The 23,948-nt window shown below is 45.6% G+C and overlaps 1 protein-coding gene across 4 annotated transcripts in view; it reads left to right on the forward strand.

Moving 5' to 3' along the window:
* ATP9B (ATPase phospholipid transporting 9B (putative)) overlaps window positions 1-23,948 on the forward strand; it is a 148,924-nt gene that overhangs the window by 116,391 nt on the left and 8,585 nt on the right. For 3 of the 4 annotated variants that reach the window (XM_070420485.1, XM_070420487.1, XM_070420488.1), the window contains 12 exons: window positions 1,522-1,634; window positions 5,363-5,611; window positions 12,236-12,397; window positions 12,936-13,028; window positions 16,019-16,102; window positions 16,384-16,554; window positions 18,698-18,796; window positions 20,399-20,488; window positions 20,805-20,949; window positions 21,181-21,245; window positions 21,962-22,117; window positions 22,202-22,266. In XM_070420485.1, the coding sequence (XP_070276586.1) occupies window positions 1,522-1,634; window positions 5,363-5,611; window positions 12,236-12,397; window positions 12,936-13,028; window positions 16,019-16,102; window positions 16,384-16,554; window positions 18,698-18,796; window positions 20,399-20,488; window positions 20,805-20,949; window positions 21,181-21,245; window positions 21,962-22,117; window positions 22,202-22,266 (1,492 nt within the window). The remainder of the gene's footprint in view (window positions 1-1,521; window positions 1,635-5,362; window positions 5,612-12,235; window positions 12,398-12,935; window positions 13,029-16,018; window positions 16,103-16,383; window positions 16,555-18,697; window positions 18,797-20,398; window positions 20,489-20,804; window positions 20,950-21,180; window positions 21,246-21,961; window positions 22,118-22,201; window positions 22,267-23,948) is intronic. The other variant, XM_070420486.1, reaches the window with a different exon arrangement.

Genomic DNA, 23,948 nt, shown 5'->3' on the forward strand with positions numbered 1-23,948 from the left:
AATCTTACTGCCTCAGTGAATTTGCCTATTGGATTTTTCAAATGACTGGCTTCTTTCGCTCAGCATAACTGACATATTGTAGCATGTGTCAGTGCTTCATTCCTTTTTATTGCTGAGTACTATTCCATTGTATGGACATGCCACATTTTATTTGCCATTTATTAGTTGATAGACATTAACATTGTTCTGGGTTTTGCCTATTGAATAATGCTGCTATGAATATTCAAGGTTCTCGCCACAGCTGTCAGGCAAAACCATATGTAACATGACCTTTATATAGAAAATCCTAATCTAAAAATTGTATTAGAACCAATAGACACGTTTAGTAAGGTTTCAAGATACGAGATCAATATACCAAAATGAATTGTATTTCTATACACTAGCAATAAACTGTCCAAAAATAGAATTGAGTAAACAATTCCATTTACAATAGTATCAAAAATAAAGTCAGTGTACCAGTGCATAGGATCTCATAATGTTAAGATGCAGCATTATTCCCCAAATTGATCTACAGCTTTGAAATGAGCGCAAAGAAGCCTAAGGGAGACAGTACCAGAGCCATCCAAACAGGACTGATGTGTACCTCACAGAAGGTCAGACTCTGAAACCAGATGGGCCGAAGTTAAGTGCATATATTAGTGTATTTTTATATTAACTGATTCGTAAAGTGTTGAGGGTCTCCTTCCAGAGCTCTAATATATATAGCACTGTGAATTTATTCCCACTTAATAAAAACTCAACAGCTGTCTGAAGTGTGGTGGTATCTCTACCCACCTCTCTCATGACGTTGCTTCACTGCATCTGCTTGTGTGTCTTTTCGGTAGGAAGTCGAAACCACGAGCTCTCAGAAAGTTGACCTGCTTGTGCACGCCTCTTAGCCTGCCTTCCTCACTGCCTCACGCTCACATTAGTGTCTGGCCCCAACCGACTGGCAGTCCCAAGGATTGACCACTGATCGCTTGGACACTGTCCTCGCCTGCCAAGGAGTCAGTGAGCATACCAGCAGCTCACAGCTACAGAGTAAATGCCTTCCCTCCCACTCCTTTCCTTTCTCTTCCTCCAGGGCTTAGATGTACCTGCTTCTGTTCAATTAAAAATACTTAATTTTTCAAAATATGGTTGTTGTTTTTAACTGATAGACACACTAATTTGGGGCTAGTTTTCTTGCTCGGGCAGGGCTCTGTCATGTGATTACATAGCTGTGACTCAGTGTTGCAGTTTTGTGCCTGTCGTTTTCAGAACAGGCAAAAATGGCGTTTGTGTCAACAGGCAGAGGGGAGATTTTCTTCACAGAACTAGGCCCCTTCACATCACTAAAGTTACTAAAAGTTATTCTTGACATGCTGGGAAGAACACTTCTTGTCCTCACTAGTAAGATGAAAAGAGCAGCAAAAGGCATTTCAGGAGACTCTGTCATGGAGCAGAGGTTGTGGTAGCAAAGGTGTGTCAGAGGGAGGGAACACCACGATCTCGATGAGCCACCTTGTATTCTCTCATTTTCTGTTGCTCCTTGTATCATAGGAACCCTCACTCAGAATGAAATGGTATTTAAGCGGCTGCATCTGGGCACTGTGTCCTATGGGACAGACACAATGGATGAGATCCAGAGCCACATCAGGAGCTCCTACACACAGGTACGACTTCCGGTGAGCCTCAGGTGCTGGTCTGCGCACTAGCAAACTCCTTCCGTTATCTTAAAGCATTGCATTAGTTCCATCATCAGCTCTAACTTATAAATCAAGCAACAGATTTGACTAATTTTAAATAGGCATTTCTGTACTGTAGAAGCAAGGCATAGTAGCCTTAAATCACTTACTCATGTTAAATTTTCTTAGAGAACTACTTATAAAATTATTCTGTGAAGATGGTATTTCAAAAATACTAAGTAGAATGCTTCATCAGATGTTTCATAATAATTCCTCTGGTTTTCTTCATAATTAATAAGACTTTTTCATATATCCTTTTGTTTTTTCACCTTTTCAGTAAACAGAAGTAAAAGTACAGTGTTAGAAGCCTGTGAACCTGTTATTCATGTCAGCAGGTGCAGCAAACTGCAGGCCTGTTCACTCTCCTTCACCCAGTGCTTTTCAAGTGAAACTCACATATCCCATGATTTCACCTATAATATTTAGTCTGTCTCTAATAGATAAGGGCTCTCTTTTTTTATGATATAGCTTAAATCTCGATTTTTCACTGGGCCCCAGAAGAGTTGTGTAAGGTGGCAAGCACAGGGACTTTTTGCTTTCATAGGGGGGTGCAGCCTGGCGGTTAGGGCGTTTGCCTGTCCCATAGGCAGTGGAGTCCTGACATTCCAGGCTCCTGACGTTGGACATGGCCGGGAGAGTGCATGAGTGCAGATCATGTTGAGATCTGTGGAGGGGTTGGAGACAGACCATTTCCCAGTGTTCATTTTTTAGGCTCTGCAGTCTCCATAGCTCTGTTCCCAAGTTGTGTGTTTCTTTCCTTTGGATTTCCTTCTACCTGTCCTATATCCTGAAATCACTGATTCAGAGTACTGAAACCTAGCAGCCGAGGGAATCGAAGATGCTCCCATGCGAGGCTGCTGTCTGTGTCAGCAGTCATCACTTCCTTGGCTTTTCCTCTGCCTCTTTGTAGATTTGTTGTAGAATCTAGTCACCCACATAATAGTGAGCCAAGGTGTGTCAGGGTCAGAAGTACTTATCGTTCACCAGGGCAGCGAAGGCTCAGTGCACTGAGGCCCTGCCCCTCGGGCTCCCACGGGGCCACACCAGGTGACTTGGCAGATTGTCATGTTTGCATCATTCCTTTCCAGTCTGCGTAGACTGGATTGAATGTACTTGCACTTTTCCCACTCAGACAAAGCTCAGGTGTTGTTGGCACTGTTGTCAGATCTATGAAAACTCTGTCTTCTGCAGTATTCTCCAGTCAGCATATACTTTACTTTTGAGATGCTGTCAAATGAAAATCATCTTATATGTGCACACATTTATCATGTACGTACACTTTATCATGTGTGTGCATGTTTATCATAGGTGTACATGTGTGCATATTTATCATGTGTATACATATTTATTATATGATATGTACATATTTATCACGTGTGTACGTATTTGTTATATGTAATGTTTATATACTCATACAAGCACACACACATGCACAAATACTCAAAGCAAAGCACTTTATTAATTCAGATATCACTCATTTCAGTAGGAGTACTTTGTAATCCAGAATATAGGTGTCCCCCAAAAATGTATACACACTTTGAATGATTATAAAGTCAGTTTTTATTAACATACAGATAATTTTCAAAATTTAAAATAATCTATAGAAAGGAGTAATTTTTTTTGTCAATGCCTGTTTTCAAACTGATGACCATTCTGGTCCAGACACTGCTGGTAACACAAAGCAATGGAATCACAAACATCAAGAATCATTTTGTTTGGTATTTGTATACCCTCAATTCATCAACTGTTGCCAGTTTTGTACTGTAAACTTTATCTTTTATGTGTCCCCATTATAAAGTCTAGTGGGATAAATTTTCTTTGTTCAAAGCTTAGTCTGACTTCACTCATTATTTCAAATTAGTTAAACCTGAAAAGGAGTGAAGATTGAATTATATTAGCTGTTAAAGTGTATAAAAATGTATATACACTTTGAATAATTATAAAGGTAATGTTTATATTTCAACTGTGTTTCAAACTTTCAGTAGCATTTTAGGATGAATTTCCTTTCAAAGCTTAGTCTGGCTGAAGAGAAAGCAACATCAATTGAACTATCAGCTGTTAAAGTGTGTTTACATGTTTTTGGGACACCCTGTATTTATTAATAGAAGTCTTTTCTCCTCTCCTAGTAACCTGTGTTGGGATTGAAATGGTACCAGGTGACATCTGTTCTTTTCAAAATTAATTTATATTATCCATGAACTAGAGGCCCGATGCACGAAATTCGTGCAAGGGCTCGGCCCTCGCAGCTGCGGCTTCGTCCGTAAGGTCATCTGGAAGGTCGTTTGGCTGTCCGGTCTAATTAGCATATGACACTTTTATTATTATAGATATGATTATAATAGCTCCAAATAAGTGATTTTACTAGATAAAAATAAAAGAAGGAAAGATGAGTCATTATATAAAAATAGCAAATATTTAATATTTTCCCCATTTAAGAGAACTTTAATTTTTTTTTTTTTTTTTTTTTACTAAAAGCTATCTGTTGATGACCTGGTTAGACAGTCCTTTTTATGTGAAATTGACTTTACTCCTTATGTTCTTTATTATTAAGATGACAGTAGCCTACTAGGTCCACTGTAATGTACACAAATCTTTTATAACCTGGTTATATTTCCCCACTGGAAGCACTGGTGATAGAGGGCATATCTTTAATGGGATTTGTGCGAAATTAAATTATACAGCCATCAGTGAGCATAGCCTAATGCAGAAGGTGGGCGTCAGCGAGTTTCTGCTGTAACGGCAGCATGTGAGCAGAACGCAGATGTGGGGTCTGAAGCTCGCTGACAGGGGTGCCAGCTGAACAGAGAAGTTAAACCCTTCATTAGACAGCACTGTAATTTGATGGGCAGAGTAGTCACGGTTCAGTGGCTCTGCACACCCCGTCCAAAAGCTGCAGGCTTGGTGCTAAGGAGGATCGTCACAAGTGACTCTGAAGTTACTGAAGAAATGTTTGACAGTCCTGTGGGGTCAGGGGGCGTGTCCCTCCCCCGAGTAGGAGGTGAATAATAAAAGTCATCCGCTTGGCTGATGAACTGAGACCCTTGAATGCAGCTGAATGTGATGAGAGCCAAGCAAATGTCAGTGCTAACTGGGTCGTTGCTTCAGGAGAACAGGGTTTTGAGATATGACATGGGGGTCACTCTTCCTCAGAATGCAGCCATTATCGGTTATTATGAACTCCAAAACTGGACACTAACTTTAGAAACTGTTGCAAGCTGGATTGATTTATGGTATTCAGCAAAGGTTTATACCATTTTAAGTAGAACATTTGTAAACAAAAATGAAAGAGGATGTATTATATACCATTCTCTTTTGCTCTCAAACTTACTCTGCTTTTAGAAATAGTAAATAAGCAGGGATTATGAAGGACTCAGCAAGTTAATGTCACAGTTAGATTGAATCTAGTAAAAGGAATCTGTCAGATGGTAAGCATTATAGCAAATATTTGGGGCTACTTGACAACTGGGAAATACTACAGCACTTGCCGCAGTCAGATAAAAACCTTATCCTACCAGCACATATGATGTAGGAGATCATCAGCAGTAAATCAAATCAAGCTCTTTTTCTTACCCTAATTAGTTTATAAGATAATACATGATCATAATCCCAATGTCAGCTATGTTTTGTCTTCAACTTTGTGACTTCCATATTCACAGCTGCACTCTCAAGCTAGTGGAAACAATACCAGTTCAACTCCACCAAGAAAAGCCCAGTCTTCAGGTCCCAAAGTTAGAAAGAGTGTGAGCAGCCGAGTTCACGAAGCAGTGACGGCCATTGCGCTGTGCCACAACGTGACACCGGTATACGAGTCTCGAGTTGGCGTGACCGGGGAGACTGAGTACGCAGAGGTGGACCAAGACTTCAGCGATGAGAACCGCACCTACCAGGCCTCCAGCCCCGATGAGGTCAGTTGGGCTTTTACAGAATCTCGTTTCACCGTGTTATTCCTCAGAGTACAAAGCAATGTTGGTCGGTGTGTTTCATTGGGACTCAAAGACATGAGCATGAGTTCTTTTAGGAGTGAACAGGGGAGCTTTAGGATAGTGTTAATGTGACAGGCTGGGAAACCTGGGTGAGTGAGGACTTTCTGCGTGTGCACTTGATCCTACTGTGTCCACACACCTCAGAGTACTAAGAGCTAGTCACAGGGCAGCAGGAGGGAAGTCAGTTGTCTGAGTGGATGAACTGACTGGAGTCTTGACAGGCTGCGTTACTCAGTTTCTTCTCATCTCCAAATGCATCATCAGTTCGCATATTAAATTTCCGGTTATGTTTGCCAGAATTTAAAAATTTTTTAAATCTACACAAAACAGAAATGATAAAACATTAAATATGGTAATTAGTAACTTCTAACTTTATATTGTTCTTTGATTTTTAGTTTGATAAAAATCTATTATTGCCCTAGCCCAGTGATCGGCAAACTCCGGCTCACAAGCCACATGTGGCTCTTTGGCCCCTTGAGTGTGGCTCTTACACAAAATACCACATGCGGGCGCGCATGTACAGTGCGATTGAAACTTCGTGGCCCATGCGCAGAAGTAGGTATTTTATGGAAGAGCCACACTCAAGGGGCCAAAGAGCCGCATGTGGCTCGCGAGCCGCAGTTTGCCCACCACTGCCCTAGCCGGTTTGGCTCAGTGGATTCAGGAGACAGCCTGCAGACCAAAGGGTCTCAGGTTCAATTCCAGTCAAGGGCATGTACCTCGGTTGCAGGCTCCCCCCCTGCCCGGGCCCTGGTCAGGACTCGTGCAGGAAGCAATCAATCAATGTGTTTCTCTCACATCAATGTTTCTCTCTGTCTTTCCCTCTCTCTTCCACTCTCCCTAAAAATCAATGGAAAACTATCCTCAGATGAGGATTAACAACAACAACAAAATCTATTATTAAACTAATTTGCCCAGTTCCCATGCAGTCTTAGTATATTTTATATATAGTTTTCTTATATACTCTTTCCACTCCAGGTTCTTCAGAACTCTGTAAAGTAATCAAGCCAGCCATGGAAAAATACCGAAAAACATTTTATTACACATCTACCTTATTACCTGCCAAAAATAAGCACAAATTTTGTTGAAAATACATAGGATTTTTCATCTTTAGGTTTCTGTAACACTTTGAATCTTAAATTAGGAATTCACAATAGAGAGGGATTTCCTTGATTCAAAGATTACTAGAACTAAGTAGAAACTGCTAATCTTATATTTAAATGTGTACTTGTTTAAAATTTCTTCCTACTTTGGGAATTGGACAATGATTAAAAAGTAGCAGAATATTATATAACCATTAGGAAATCCTTAACACGAATTTTAGTCTGAAAATGAAAAGGTTAGATATCATAATTTTAAAGGGCTGTATGGATGCAGTGTTTGTGGGTCCCTGAAGCCTGAGGACAGTTGTCTAAGGTCTCAATACTGAGCTCAGTAAACTTGGCTGCACCAGGCTGACAGAGGATGGCGCTGGGTCCAGTCACTGGTGCTGCTTCAGAAACATTTTTATTGGATCAAGTGCTGAGGATCGTGCACCCCAGAGCTCGACTCAGGGACAGGGCCCCATTCATGTTTTCTGTCCAACCTCAGCTGGGACCTGTCACAGTGTACCTGCTTAACAAGCAGCATTGTCGTCAGAAGACAACAAGGCTTTATGTTGCTGTTAGCGCTGTACCTCACAATCCCCATGCATTTATGGCTCTGTGTCATTTCGGCCTTTAGAGAGAACGCAGTTCATTAAGTAGAATGACCTCATTGTTGATTCTACCCAATAGAAGAGTCTCGTTTTCATTTTCCCAAAACGAAAGGATCTTTCCCTCACGCATGTGCATAAATAAGTCTTCGCAATACTAATAATGGAGCTCTGGGCAGATTCATCGTAAATCATTAAGGTTCTATGAGGTGTAGTCATGAAGTATGTGTAGTAATGAAGTGTGTGTTGTCCTGGTATTTTAGTGATACTTTCAGATATGGCAAGTGGTGGGGTGTTCTGTCAGGTCACAGTGTGGAGCCTGCTTACACCTGGTTGTTGTTTCTTATGGTGAGTGATCAATAGTTCATTTTCTCTGGGAAGAGGAAGTTCCTTGCCTGTCACTTTGTGTCCACAGCTTCCACATAGCAAACTCCAGCTTAGCAGACATGAAAAGTTCCCTGGGAATTCCTGAACGGAGTTAAAGCCAACCCTCTTCAGGGTTGTATCTGCTAGGTGCTGAACGGTGACACTTAGCTAGTGTCAGGAACAGGCCTAAGTGGACATGGCCAGCAGGCAGATGGGCGCCAGCTCAGGTGATCAGGGACAGCATGACACAAACCTTGACAACATCTACCCTCTTTTGGCCCAGAAAAGTGATTGGGCGTGTTTCTTGTGGCTGCGGACCCTGTACACCTGCTATTTGGTAGTAACACACTTCCCCCGGGGCTACACCCTTTATCACAGGTAGTTCCTACATTCAGATATCATTTCAGGGGTAGATAAATCTTTACTGGGTGGTTAGTGAAGAATCAGCTAAAATTTAGGACAAACCTAAAAACAGAAGAACGTTATGTCATTAACAGCATTGCTTTTGAATTGAGCGAAGTAAGCTCTAACGTATGCGTCGTGCTTCAGTTTAATCCATGTTATTGCTGTGCCTGTCGAAGCAGAGGACTGATTGTGCACTTGTGTCAGCATGTCTGTGGGGAGCAGGTCCTTGTCAATGACGTCAGCCCTCCTGTGACCCTCAGGAGCAGAAGAGAATGCCGACTCCATGGCCAGCCATGAGTATTGATTGGCAGTCTTTCCAAGCAATCAGATTGCAGTTTATGTTCATAATTCTGTTATTATAACAATGATGGTACTAGCACAGATTATGATTGATAAGTGTGTGGTAAAAACTACCCTGGAGGATTGCTGGCAGCTATGCCTGTGTAATTGCCAAGATGATAAAGGACATTCTCCCAGGGTGTTAAAGAATGACAGCACAACTCATACAACCTACCAAAAGGAAGATAAACAACCCAATTAAAAAATGGGCAAAGGACCTCAATAGACACTTCTCCAAAGTGGACACACAGAAGGCCAAAAGGCATGAAATAGTACTCAATGTCACTGATCATCCGAGAGATGCAAATCAAAACAATGAGGTACCACCTCACACCTGTAAGAATGGCTATCATCAACAAATCAACAAATGACAAGTGTTGGCGAGGATGTGGAGAAAAGGGAACTCTCATGAACTGCTGGTGGGAATGCAGACTGGTGCAGCCTCTGTGGAAAACAGTTTGTAGTTTCCTCAAAAAATTAAAAATGGAACTATTATTTGATCCAGTGATCCCACTTCTAGGAATATATCCCAAGAAACTAGAAACACCAATTAGAAAGAACATATGCACCCCTGTGTTCATAGCAGCACAATTTACAATAGCTAAGATTTGTAAACAGCCTAAGTGCCCATCAGCAGATGAGTGGATTAAAAAACTGTGGTACATCTACACAATGGAATACTATGCAGCTGTAAAAAAGAAACAACTCTTACCATTTGCAACAGCATGGATAGACCTAGGGAGCATTATACTAAGCAAAATAAGCCAGTCAGAGAAAGATAAGTATCACCTGATCTCACTCATATGTAGAATCTAATGACCAACATAAACTGATGAACAAAAATAGACCCAGAGTCATAGAAACATTGAACAGACTGTCAAACCTCAGAGAGATGGCAGGGAGGGGGGGGGGGGGGGGAGGGCGGGAGATCAACCAATGAACTCATATGTGTATATGCATAACCCAAGGACACAGACAGTGGGTGGTGAAGGCTTGGGGGAGAGGGCAATGGGGGGTGGGAAAGGGGACATATGTAATAGTTTCAACAATAAAGATTTATTTTAAAAAATAAACACACACACAGTAAAAGAATGACAGCACAGAAACTTTTTAATATGAAATTGTAGCTCCCGCCCCATGTTCTGTTTCCTCTCATTTCACAACTCTTGGAACTACCCTCCATACTGGTTACTAAGAATGAAGACACATGAATGTGTAAATAAACTTCCTGAGTGTGTTACTCAGTGCCTATGGATGAGACTTAGCTCAGGCTCCCACTTACATATATTTTTACATCACATTTTAATTATTTTTACCTTTATATTATTGTCAATAATCACATCATTAGATATTTCCAAAAGCTCTTGTGAAACAGTCATTTCAAATAGATTAAACCTTTATGCTCTAAGTTACCTTTACATTTCAGAGAAAAATATCTCAGGATTATGTCCTATTATAATGTCAAGCAGAACCTTCCACATGAACATGGCAGCACACAAGTATTGGATAAACCACTCTCTGCATGTTTCATTCAAATACTGACAAAAATTCCTGGAGAGAGAAAATCAAGCAACAGCATTGGAAACTCTCTTAAACAGAACCCAGACCTAAGCACTGGGGAAATCTCCCCAACTCTCTAGGACTTAATGATGGAAGGAGGGCACATTCTTGGGAGGCCCACGCCATCACTGACAGCATCCAAAGGGAACAGGAAAAGACATACATCCCCCTCTGTCCCTTCCTCCTGACCATGAGGGCCGCACAGTTGGGAAATTCAAAAAGCAGCAGAGTATTAACTGCTCCTGAGATAAATTCTAAGCCAAAGCCCGCTCCTGTTAGAAGCCACCACACAGAGTATGCAGTCTGACCCAATATAGAAAAGGATGACCTTAGAGAAGCCATGGTCAGGAGAAGCCGAGATGAAAACAGTCACTGAACAGCTCTAGCTCAGGCACCACCTCCCTGACTCTGCCAGCAGCACAGCGGTGACAGGAGACAGAAACTCCATCTCAGCAGCTGACGTATTAGGGAGTGCCTTGAAAGATAAGCCAGAGATTGTATGCATCAGGAAGAAGCAATGAAATATACAAACTTGGCATCCACGTAAAAACATTAGAAGAGCCATAGCCAGTTTGGCTCAGTGGATAAAGCATTGGCCTGCGGACTGAAGGTTCCCGGGTTCGATTCTGGTCAAGGGCACGTACCTTGTACCTTGGCAGCAGGCTCGATCCGATGGCCCTGGTTAGCACTTGTATGGGAGGCAACCAATTGATGTCTCACATCTATGTTTCTCTCTCTGTCTCTCCCCCTCCCTTCCACTCTCTCCACTGAGCTGAACCAGCTAGAACAAGAACAACTCTTATCTTCATACCACCACAGACACAGATGGTCAAGGCAAATGGCAGGAAAGGCTCCAGGTCAGAACCTTTCCCGACAACATAACTCTCCCAGCGCTGACCTCTGGGCTGTGCTCAGAGACTGGACCCCCCAGCCCCGAGTCTACAAAGATGCCCTCTCTGCAGCACAGGGTGATGGTGGATGCTGCCCCCGCCATCGGCAGGACAGCAAGACTGAAGTGAGAGTGCTGCTCAGGGCGAATGATCACAATCCAATACAGTCAAGGCTCATTAGCTGGCAATCTAATGTGTAACGTTTTGCTGTCCTAGATTTATGTCAGCCAACTATGCTTTTATTCATTAAAATGAAATGTATTTTTAAAGGATAAATTGGGGCTGAGGAGAAATGGGCACACTGCACAGGAAGCAGCGACAGGTGGTGGGACAGAGGAGGGATTCGCAGGGAGGGGAAGGCCGTGGTGGAGGACAGACTAGTGGAAGGGCCTCCCCATCCTCCTCTCTGCTGGAGACATGGCTCCTAAGGCTTAGGAAGAGCCACACTCAAGGGGCCAAAGAGCCGCATGTGGCTCGCGAGCCACAGTTTGCCAACCATGGCTCTGAGGCATCGCCTGCGCTGGGAAGCGACTTCGCTCTGTGCACCTAGGACGGGACCTGCTGTGTGTCCTCCTGGGCAGTGGGAAATGGCACCTCAGTTTCTTCTGTTTCTGGGGTTCAGGTGAGGAACCGGGTGAGAAGGTTGTTTGAGTGTCCACTCCCTTATGCCTTTTTTAAAAAATATATTTTTATTGATTCCAGAGAGGAAGGGAGAGAGAGAGAGACAGAAACATCAATGATGAGAGAGAATCCTTGATCGGCTGTCTCCTGCACGCCCCAAACTGGGAATTGAGCCCGAAACTCAGGCATGTGCCCTGACTGGGAATCAAACCACGACCTCTTGGTTCATAGGTTGACGTTCAACCACTGAGCTACGCCAGCTAGACTTATCTCTTATTTTAGGAAAAGGTCAGATAAACAGGGAGAGTTGGATGGTTCTCTGTCTCATAGGCTCCTGGAATCAGAAAGAAGTTTGGAAAGCCAATAGTGAGTGCCTGCCCACCACTGAGCCCTCCAGCCCACCATGTGTGCCTACTAAACACTGCCTCTGGGCAGCTAGTAAACCAGAGCATACTCAGCTGTGGCCTCTGTTTCAGAAAGCAAGACCAAGGGCTCTGTCATCCTGCTATTGTTGGCCTGAGGAGATGTTATTAAAAGTGAACACTGACACAGCCACAAAGATACACAAGTTCTCAGCACAGTGAGCTGTGTAAGGCCAAGCTTTCTGACCACCAGCCTCTTGCTTCCCTTCCCAGGAAGCCAATAGCCTCACCTGTCACTGGTCTCCCCCAGGTGGCTCTGGTGCAGTGGACGGAGAGCGTTGGCCTCACCCTGGTCAACAGAGACCTCACGTCCATGCAGTTGAGGACGCCCGGCGGCCAGATCCTGACCTACTGCGTCCTGCAGATGTTCCCCTTCACGTCGGAGGGCAAGCGCATGGGCATCATCGTCAGGGTAGGCGTGCTTGCCCCACAATAATTGACAGTGCGACGGGGGTGACGTCAGATAGCTCTCCTGAGACAACTGAGGCAGAGCTAGTGAAAGGTCATTTCCTCATTCTGTTTTGTTTTCAACAGCAGGAGCATGCCGAAGACTTTAAAGTAAGAATGATTTATAACCATAAAGTTGCTGCAAAACACCCCCATTAAATTTTTAGCAAATGCCAAAACTATATACTGGAAATTGGCTATACAAGGAAGCTTATTCATTCAATCAAACCATGAAAAGTTGAGAGAAATCATATTTACCTTGCAGTCCAAGGCATATGTCCAATAACTAATTTTATTCTGAGCACCGCACAGTGACTCGAGATCTGCAGCTGTGTTCTCGATCTTGGTGCCTGAGCATTGGGGCATGTAGCCTGTGTAGAAAGAGGTTCAAGCAGTGCAGCACTGGGCATCTGCATGGAGACACTGCTCTGAGCCTGTTAGAGCCGCTGTCATTTGAGGAGCAGCATTGGTCTGAACATACCTGTTTTTTTCCTTTCTTGCAGGATGAGTCCACGGCAGAAATCACCTTCTACATGAAAGGTGCTGATGCTGTCATGTCCACCATCGTCCAGTATAACGACTGGCTGGAGGAGGAGGTAACTGGCGCTCTCTCATGGGAACATGTTCACAGATAAGCGAGCACACAGAAAACCAGTGTCCTGTCCCAGCTGGTAGACCTGGGATCTGGGAATAAATTGAGACACCAGGTTTCAAACCCAACACAATATTTTGCAGGATAATGTTTCCCACTGGATTACCTCGGGTGACACCAGCTCAGTTCCACAAGGTTGTTTAGTGATGAGCAGCTTCCTCTCTTTGTGCACAACTTCTGTGCTGGGTTTTGCGTGAAGGTATGTCATACACACAAGTAGGTCCTGTGAAGAGTATTTTGTTTGGATTAGTGAAAAAGCAGAAAATTCTGAAATAACGATATACACATAGCCAATTTAATATACTCATTTTTTAACCTAAATTATTTGCAAGGAGATTTAATTAGAATTTAAGTCTGGTTCTAATTTGTACATAGGATTCACTTTAAAAATAGAAAGTAAGATACAAACATAACCAATGCTCTACTGCATCAAATTCTCCCTAAACAAATATGACTTATTTTTAGCCTCATGAGGTTATAGTATTTGTTGTTTACACTTATGTATTAATAAGAAGCTGAATTTGAAAGTAAAACTAAAGCTCTGCAGTTACAAACACCAGCCTTTTAGCATGTGCACATTGCTGTTGTGCTAATATCTTCCCACCATGGACAGGAGACCGTCTGTCAGTGAGGGCCACACCCTCCACAGAGGTATTGGCAATATGAATCAATAGCTCCTCGGGCACTGGGATTTAATCAGGAACATGAATAAATTAAACTCCCTGAAGACCTAGTAAAATGCCATAAAAATTACTTTTGGTCATAATGATGTGCAATTAATTATAAAATACTTGTTTAATTTATTTAGCTTTATGAGGTCAAATCAATAAATGTCTTGCACCAGACACATAATGTCAGATTGTCTTTCACAAAGATAACTTTATTAACAATCCTTTGTACATTTATTTCCTCAACATTGCAGTTCTTCCCTTAGTTGAATCTTTGACCTCTGCCCATGTCTTGGTAGTGATGCTGCCGTAGTCTGAAGGCCTTTCATGGGGGAGACCAGCAGGCTCTAGGAGCCTGAGTCCCTGTGGGCTAGTTGGGCTCCTCTGTCTCAGACAAGCCTCCAGGTTGGATTCTTGACTATAAACTTGTGTTCTGCAAATATTAAAAAACAACAAAACAAAAAAATTACCAATACTTTTCACTCGTCATGTGACAGAAGGAGCTGATTTTATCAACCCTACGGCGTGAGTCTGCATAAACTCCTGAACCAGATCCTGGATGTAGCAGCTAACAGTGGCCGCCTTCCCTCGAAGGCAGGCTTGCCGTTCACCCCCAGACCTGATGTTAGGGGTGAACAGGAGTTAAAGTTGGAAGTATGAGGGCACAGTGAAGAGCATACTGCCATCCCCTGGGGTCCCTGTCCCCAGCCGGGACCTTCCATCAGCTCTTCCTGTCATGTCTGCAGCTGTGTGTGTGATTGTGAGCATCAGACTAGTCTACCCAGTGAACTGACAAGGAGCTTCAGCAAACCCGAATGGCTCAGGTTTTGTATATGCCTACAGATTTTAGCATCAGATGTAGTAAATGAGCTTTGCTGGAGATGAACCTCCTATAGAGAGAGGTGACGTTATCTAGAAACATTAGCTTTGCCCCGAAGGGACAGTAGGCAATGACAGGGCCTCTGCACAAGGCTGGCAGGGCGAGCGAGCTTGGGAAGTCATGTCTGCATGGTTTATCAGCAAGGCTGCGTGCTTGTCCCTGGGCGATGCGGAATTTCTACTCATGTCTCTAATTTCGATGCACAGAAGGTCAGACAGTCAAAATCACAGTCCCCTCAGTGGCTGGAATGCAGAGCCAGCCTCCCTGTGGGAGCTGCAAAGAGGACACCTTCCTCTCCCCTTCATGCTGAACAGATGCTAACAGTATCAGTCCTAACAGTGCATACCCATCACTAGTGTTTGACTTTCTTTCATTAAAAAAATAGCTGGTTCATTTGTTGGCGATGTATTTGCTTAAACACATCATCACATTGTCAGCTTTACGTTGTATATGTACACTGAGACACTTTTGATTAGTTGTTCTTTAGCTGTGACTAGAGTCCTGTCCCCTGGTATTTGCTCAAAGTGTTTTGAAAAGACCCTGCTCCTGACACTGCCTTTGCCAGCCCCTTGCCCAAAAGTCCACCACAGTGGGGGCACCAGCAGACCCGGGAGCGATCACCATGATCTCTGTAAACCACAAGTGCCCAAAACAGGCTGAACAGCTGGAGTTTGGAGCTTTCAAAATATTGTCAAAGACTGAAAGTTGAAAGGCAGTCATTGCAGAGGGGAAGGGCCTTAGGCAGCCCGTAGCAGGTGGTCCAGGAGCCGAGTGGCCTGGATAAGCCTGGGCTGTTACTCTTGGTGTCTTGACAGGTGAGCTTCAAACAGGTTGTTTAGAATAGAATAGCTTAGTGTTCATCACATCGTGGCTTAAACTTATTTTTCATAAAAACACGTTACTCTGCAGTACTTCTTACTTCTCACCTGCCCCGTAGGGTCTTCCTATTTCCAGGCCTCCCCTCCTCCCCTGGCCTCAAGCATTGATCTCCCTATATTACCCATGCAGCGGGGGCCAGCACGGAGAGCAGTATGGTTTCAGGGTTTGTGGTGCCATTTCTGACAAATCTGGTGTGAGGTGGGAAAGAATATGCTTGTCATCCGGGAGCTGCACTGTGACACCAGCCCCACTGTGTGCGTGCACTGCTTGTTCTCAGAGGTCAGGAAGAGCAGGGCCATCATGGGGTGGGGGACGGCATGGCAGCAGTCCCTGAGGATACAGCTGTTAAGTACTGTACCCACCTGTCTGGCAAGGATGTAGACTGGAACTGTCTGAGCCTGCCGCTCCAGCTCCAGCCCTGCTGCCACTGGACACAGTAACTAGGAGCCAGAGATAAAAATGCAGAGTGGGTGGTGACAGCACAGTAGCCTGCCTCTTCCTTTCCAGTGTGGAAACATGGCCCGCGAAGGTCTGCGCACCCTCGTGGTCGCGAAGAGGGCGCTCACAGAGGAGCAGTACCAGGACTTTGAGGTGAGCAGATGGTCTCTCTCCACCCTCACGGACATCCCATCCCTCGTGGGCTCTGGTGCTGCTGTGAAAATGAGTTCATATTGCTCGTGGGACATTGTGAGGTCGTGTGGCCATAGCTGGGAGCATCAGGACTTAGTCCCCCACCCTGTCATGGCCCCACCCTCTTCTGCAGTCTGCTGGGAGTGAGAAGTGAGGATTTCTTTAGTGTTGCAAGTTTCCATGTATTCAGCAAGTCCTAAATGATAATAAATATAAATAGCACAGCCCATCTCTGTCCTCAGAGCCGCTATATGCAGGCGAAGCTGAGTGTGCATGACCGGGCGCTGAAGGTGGCTGCGGTGGTGGAGAGCCTGGAGCGGGAGATGCAGCTGCTGTGCCTGACGGGGGTGGAGGACCGGCTGCAGGCAGACGTGCGGCCTACCCTGGAGATGCTGCGCAACGCGGGAATCAAGGTACGGCACCTGGAGCAGAGCGCAGTTTCCCTGCGACTGCGTGACCCCTGTGCTGCCTTCTCTTCCTGGCCGATGTGCCCTCTCTGCGCACACACGACATTAGCTCCTCCTGGGTGAGGCTTAGTTTCCAGGAAGGTGCTTTCTCACCTTGCGCTCCCCATGAGGCAGAGGCTCAGTTACAGAATGGTGGGCGCCTCAGGGTGGGGCCTCCACTGTGTGAAAGAAAGGAGCCCGGCTGCTTTTAGAAGAGAGGCTGTTGGGTAGCTGGACGGCGAGACAGTGGAGGGGTCGGAGGCAGCAGTGCACCAACTCCTGTTGGACTTGGCGCATGGAGCAGGTTGTTGGTGTGCAGAGAGCAGTGTCAGTGAGCCCTGCACAGGGACCGACGCCCCAGCGGGTCAGGAGGGAGTTCGGTCACGAGAGCCACTCAGACTCAGACGTGCAAATGATCTGGATCTGACTGTCGGGGCAAGAGATGTGATTATGACAGGTAGATGCCCTGCTTGTTTTTCTGTTCCTTATCTGTCCATGCTAGATTATCAGTGCTCCATGTAAAGATCTAGGTACTTATATCAACTCCTCACTAAACTCAATAAGACTTTCTGGGGTTCTCTTTTTTCTTACATTTCCGATTGAAGGAAACCCCCTCACAGATGTGGGGACTTGATTTCAGCTGTCCCTTGAAACCCAAGGTGCTGCTCCAGCCAGTCAGCTCGCCCAAGCTGCTCGTGGGCCTTGGCGTGGCCTCTCTTGTCCTCTGTGATTCCCAACTTAGTCGTCACAGCGTGTCAGGGTCTCGGGTCCAGGCTCAGTAAAGTGAACACAAACGTGAGATAAAAAGCACAAATCCTCAGACACTGAGAAGAGCCAAAATGCGTGGCACCCAAAGAATCCAGAGCACATATGACTTTTCTGTGTCCTGCTTCCAAAAATGCATGTTTACATGTGACGCATGAGACACCTGAACAGTCCAGATGATGAGAGGTCACTGGAAGTTTTTGCTGTGATAAAATGTATAGAGAGACTACTTGGTAATACGTTTAATGTCCTGGTTTTCTCTCTTTTTACTCTAGGGATATTTATATACATAATATGTGCATGTGTGTGGGATTTAAAGTGAAAGTAGTATGATTTAACATGTGTTTTTTAAAATACATTTTTATTGATTTCAGAAAGGAAGGGAGAGGGAGAGGGAGATAGAAACATCAATGATGAGAGAGAATCACTGATAAGCTGCCTCTTGCACACCTCACACTGGGGAATCGAGCCCGCAACCTGGGTATGTTCTCTGACCAGGTTCTTAGGTTGGCACTCACCCACTGAGCCACACCAGCCGGGCTAGCATCTTTTATTTGCTAGAACTTTCAGCTTAATTGCACCTATTTGCCCATTTCGAACCTCATTTTCCAGCTGTATACCAGCCAGCTGGAACAGGGTCTTCAGGATCCTCCTAGTTCATGGCCAATGACCGTGTGGTGCCCCAGGCCTGTTTGTGTGGCATGTGAGGTTGTGTGAATGCTGCCTTTTGACATGTACTGTGTCCTCATCAGCCTCAGCCATATGATTTCTAAACCCTGTCATTCGTGTGCTTCCAGATCTCAGCTCTGAGCCTAAAATCACTTTGCTGCCAATTGTTTTAGTGAAGCAAGTCAAAAAGACTTGTTGTTATGGAAAATGTGAAGTTTTTCCCATTGTTAGGTGCACAGCTCACTGGCACTAAGTGCATTCACATTGTTGTGCAGCCACCACAGCACTCCAGAACTTCGACTTGTGAATCTGACACACTCTCCTCAAAACCCAGCTCCCATCCCCTGCCCCCCACCCCTGGCACCCACTATCTACTTCCTGTCCCTACAAATCTGACCACTCCAGGGACCGCATACCAGTGGAATCAGACAGCATTTGCTCTTTGTGGCTGGCTCATTTCACTCAGCACAGCATCCTCGGGGTTCATCCATGTCGTCTTGTGGATGTGCCACATCTTGCTCACCCATTCATCCTCAATGGACACTTGGGTTGCCTCCACATTCAGATATTGTGAATAGTGATGCTGTGAACATGGGGTGCAAATATCCTGCAACGAGAGACACTTTAAAGAGACGAAGTGTAATGATGAAGTTCACCAGGGTAAACTGTTTCCTAGATATGGATGCTAACAGGCGATAAACTCGAGACAGCCACGTGCATCGCCAAGAGCTCACACTTGGTGTCAAGAGCGCAAGACATTCACGTCTTCAGACCTGTAAGTCTGTGTCGAAATCACTTTGAATTTTAAATGTTGTATCTCACAATTAAAACCTGTTGATTCTGTGGGAATGTACATGCCGTTACTTATTATTTATTGAATATCAGTTTTAAAAGAGAAATACTGCAATTTTCTTACTCAATTTATAAAAACATTAAGATAGATTTATATTAGTACATTAACTGTGATGAAAAGCTGCTTTTTGATAGAAACAAGTTCCAAGTTTACAAGTACTTTTCTGTTGTTCTATTAGAATTATTTATACAACTAAATATCTGCTTTAAGTTAGACATGCTGTTCATCTGTGGAGGTGTATATTGATACAAATTACATCTTCCTTGGTTACACGTGTCACACATGGTGCAGAGCTGCCTTTGTGGGACAAACGCTACTACAGAGTTGGGATGTGTCTAATCTGCCCCCTTCCCCGAGCAAATGCTCTTCCTTAATTAGCTCAAAGAAAGTTAATAGAGATGAGCTAAATTTATGTGTTTACTGTATGTATTAGTTATTTTTAATTTAATTCAAACAAAAAATAAAAGTTTCTTGGGTCTTGATTGATGGTGGGTGAACAGACACTGTGTGTCTGCGTCTGTTTTAAATGCAGCGCTTGTACCTACAGAAATAGTTATTTGAATATCATTTACATGTAAATGTAGTTTATTTCAAAACATCAGAATCGCAAATTAGGCCCTGCAGTCGACTATTTGCAATTAAATTATTAATGATTCTGGTAAAACGTCAGATCAATTTTTGTTGACTTTTCTGTGTTATAGCACCACAAATTAAAATTTCCACAATAAAACCTACCTATTTAAAGATGAGCCTGAGATTAATTTGTACTGCATGAAACTTTTAATTTATTTCAGTCCTGTAATATATCATTTCTTTTATGCCCCATAAAATCTCCACAGAAAGAATATCAAAAACCAGTGTGTTGGTTTCTGAAATGTTTTCCTTCTAAAATTAATGACATTTCAACATTATGACTTGATTTTAATCTTTTAAATCATTTCATCTTTCATGTATTTGTTGGCATGAACTAATAGAATAAGTTGAAAGCTGTGACACAGACAAGTGACTTTAGGAAAGCATTTGCACCAGTGGCGTATTAGGAAAAGAGGCGTCTTTCAATCAGACCTTGACCTTGGGTCACCTGTGTGGAGCTCGGCTCCCTGGGCTCCTCTGTTGCTGTACTGGAGTATCATTGTATGGACATACCACAGACTTAATCAGTGGTTACCGTGGCATCCTGTGGGACTGTCGTGACAGAAGGCAAGGCAGTCGTTAGCTCCTAAGTGCCTGTTACCCATTTTTGGACAAGCCAGCTTCTTCTGTCTGCTGTGTTTTATTGTAACTACAATATTTTTTCTGCACTTTTCCATGTGTTGGAAAATAATCAGTGTTAGATAAGGAGGTGTGTGTTCCCAGCACTGCAGGAGAGGTTTGAAAGAGCTGTTCTTTATAGGACTCCATGTAGGAGGCACTTTGGGTTCTAGATCATGTGTCTAACGATGTCAGTGTGGCTCGTAAATAAGCACTTGTTGGTGCCTCTGGTTTCAACAACTATACTTGGGGTGCCCTCTCCCCTTTCTGCAGGTAGCCAGTCGAGGAGAGGCCCATTTGGAGCTGAATGCCTTTCGAAGGAAGCATGACTGTGCGCTGGTCATATCTGGGGACTCCCTGGAGGTGAGGCTGGTCCCTAGCCCAGCACATGGCCATCTGTCTGCCCACCTGTCCGTATCTCTGGCCCAGAGTGTGTCTGCTTTTCCCGCTAGTGGACTAAAGGCTTTCTGAGTCAGATATGTACCTCAGGCTGCTTTTGCGCATCTCTGTGACTTGTTAAGTAGTCCCGTTGTAGCCTGGTGGATGTGTTTGTGAGCAGGTAGAGCCTGAAGAAGTTCTGTGCAGTGCCTGTGGCTCCTCACCCACCGGGAAGTGGGGAAGACCCTGCACGCTTGGATTGGCCGCCATAGCGGGGTCAGTGACCGGGTCTGTGTTCCAGGTGTGCCTGCGGTACTATGAGCATGAACTTGTGGAGCTGGCCTGCCAGTGCCCGGCTGTGGTGTGCTGCCGTTGCTCACCCACCCAGAAGGCTCACATTGTGAAACTCCTGCAGCAGCACACGCGCAAGCGCACCTGCGCCATTGGTGAGCCCCTGCCCTGCCCTCCCCACACCGTACCTGGGGCCACACCCCCCACAGTCCCTGTAGAGTAACTTAAGAGAAAATGGTATCTTAATATTTACAGGCAAAGTTCTGTTCAACCTCCAATACCAGTTTGTTTTAATGTCAGAAGTTTTTACAGCTTCTGCTGATAAAAGAGGAAAACGGGGCAAGGGATAGGTTTTTTTTATTTCATCTCGTGTTTGTGCTACCCAGGTGACGGTGGAAACGACGTGAGCATGATCCAGGCCGCAGACTGTGGGATTGGGATTGAGGGGAAGGTACGCTTATCCTCTCACAGCAGCGTCTCGAGCATGCATTCAGTCAGCACCTGCTTGCGAGCCTGCTCTGTGCCGGGCCTTCCCCATAGATGTCACCACATCCTCCAGCAAACCTTCTTGGCTGCCATGGGACCTGCAGCTTCTCTCTCGGGCTTAACACATGGTCATTTTCAATGTCCATGTCTCCTGGCCAACTGTGTGCTGTGGTTTGGGGTTTGTCTTTTATGTTCATATAACGACACCCCAGAAAGGCCTACAAACGAAGCAGGTTGCAGTCCAACTTTTCCCTGGCTCTCCGCTCCTGTGCTGACAGCTGTGTGTCGGCAGAGCATTTAAGGGCTTCCCTCACTTACACTCGGGCTTTGTGAGATGGCAGGTGGGTGGCGTTCAAATGCGAGAGAACTGAGGCTTAGACAGTCATCCTGAAGGTTCCCGAGATCCCTGGGCCCATCTCCTGGGCAGCACTGCCATGTTCCGCCTCTGCTGAATTTCTGTGATTCTGACAGATGCCAAATCAACGCCCCTTTCCTGTCATCAGCTCCCAGTGGTGTGTTGTCTGCCCCTCCCAGGAGCTGTCCCTGTAGCCCTGTCACCTTCCCCAGAGGCCACCCCTCACAGTGGGGCAGGGGGTCTCAGTGCTCTCGTAGTGGAGCTCTGCACATGCGCCCCGGAGCACAGATTTGCCGTGCAGGTTGTGAGACGCCTTTACATTGCAGGAGGGGAAGGCAGCCTCACTGGCAGCTGACTTCTCCATCACGCAATTCAAGCACATTGGCCGGCTGCTCATGGTGCACGGGCGGAGCAGCTACAAGAGGTCTGCGGCACTCGGCCAGTTCGTCATGCACAGGGGCCTCATCATCTCTACCATGCAGGTGCGTGGGCGCCACGGGTGGCTTGGAGAGGTAGGGAGTGTCGGGAGGGCCTGTGAGTAACTACTGTCCTTTCCTCTCTCCCAGGCTGTGTTCTCCTCCGTCTGCTACTTCGCGTCCGTCCCCCTGTACCAGGGGTTCCTCATGGTGGGGTAAGTGGTAGGAAGGAGAAGCGCACACAGCAGGTATCTGAGTGGCCGTGCACAGTCAGTGTTTACGTGGTGTTGCTGAAGTAGCAGCCAGCTTCTGCTTGTGTGAATGTGGGGATGACACCCGCTTCCTGTCCCTCTTGCAATTTTACCATTAAATTAGAATTTCTGTTTTCACGGCAAAGCCATAATATATGTCAGATCCAAGATGTTTGAAAGCATCCTGTACATCATTAAGAGGGGGAACAACAGCCCATCACCGTCCCAGGACCAAGGGTCCTTCCATAGCCTCTTCTTTCACTCTCTCCCAACACCTCCTCCCTGGCCACTGCAGACCCCACCACTCACGGACCGGGCTTTCCCACAGCAGCAGCAGTGAGCACACGGGCTCCCACCTGTTCTGAAGCCATCCCCTGCCTGCAGCATTCCCACGTCCTGGGTGACAGCAGAGACCCAGCGAGCCCAGAATCCACTCAAGGCCACAGGGCTGGTAGGCACAGTGGGACAGCTCAGACAGGTGACGCACACGGCCCTCCTGGCCACTTCTCCTGCAGCAGTCAGCATGGAGCGAACATGGTCACTACATTTCCTCCGGCTACAGGCAACACAGATCTCCCATGCCTGTCCCTGTTGTTTCAGGAAGAGGACAGAGGGCAGGGTCAAAAAAGGACTCCAGGAAATAATGGCCAGAAACTTCCAAATTTCACAAAAGACAAACCTATAGATTCAAGAAGGTAAGCAAACACCAAGCAGCCTCAATCCAAAGAAATCCACCAAGTCACATCATCAAACTCATGAAAACTGAAGGCAAACACCTTATAGCAGGCAAAGAGAAGACGCCCCTGGGAGGAACAGTTCAGCAACAGCAGTGTCCCGGCAGGAGACACCTGGAGCTGCATGCAGGGAAGGCGACTCTGGGACTGCAGGAATGTATGCTGCCACGTGCCAAGGAGCTTATAACTACCTCGCAGGACTCCACAGCCCAGGACAGTCCCACTCAACTCAAGGTGGACCCAACGTGAACAGCAGTCCTCCCAGAGCAGGTGCAGAGCTGCTCAGGGGCAGTGCCCATGAGGAAGCAGACTTAAAGCACAGTGAGACACCACTACTCATCCTCCGAGCGGCTGGGACCATTGTGGCAGTGCCAGCCACGGAGAGAATGTGGAGAAACCATCCTCCCACACTGCTGGTGGGAACGTGAAATGGACAGCCACACTGGAGCACTCTGCAGCAGGTTCTTACAAAAATTACGCACCACGAGTCCAAAATAAATGAAAACTTATTTTTACAAAAAAATCTGTGCGCTAAATGTTTATGGCAGTTCTAGTTGTGATAACCAGAAACTGGAATGACCGGGATGTACTTCAATGAATGGTCAGGTCACAGAGACTGCTAAGTCCACAACCACGGACAAGCAAAAGGAGGGAAGTGTTGGTACAGCAACCCTACATCTCTGCAGGGAATCAGGCGGAGTGATAGTGCCACCCCACAGGCTACCTGCTGTGTGACACGTGTGTGCACCTTGAAGTGAACAGATTGGTGGTGGCCAGGGGCTGAGGGGCCTGGAAGGGAAGCGGTGGCAGGAAGCCCTGGGTGCAGAATGCCCGTGTCTGCACTGTGTCCCTGTCCCCATTCTGGCTGTGAGCTAGGCTGCAGCTTGGGAGATGCTGCCGTTGGGGGCAGCT

The sequence above is a fragment of the Myotis yumanensis genome, unplaced genomic scaffold (assembly GCF_028538775.1).
Source record: "Myotis yumanensis isolate MYYU_CA2020_CCGP unplaced genomic scaffold, mMyoYum1.0.hap1 SCAF_7, whole genome shotgun sequence".
NCBI classification, from domain to species: Eukaryota; Metazoa; Chordata; class Mammalia; order Chiroptera; family Vespertilionidae; genus Myotis; species Myotis yumanensis.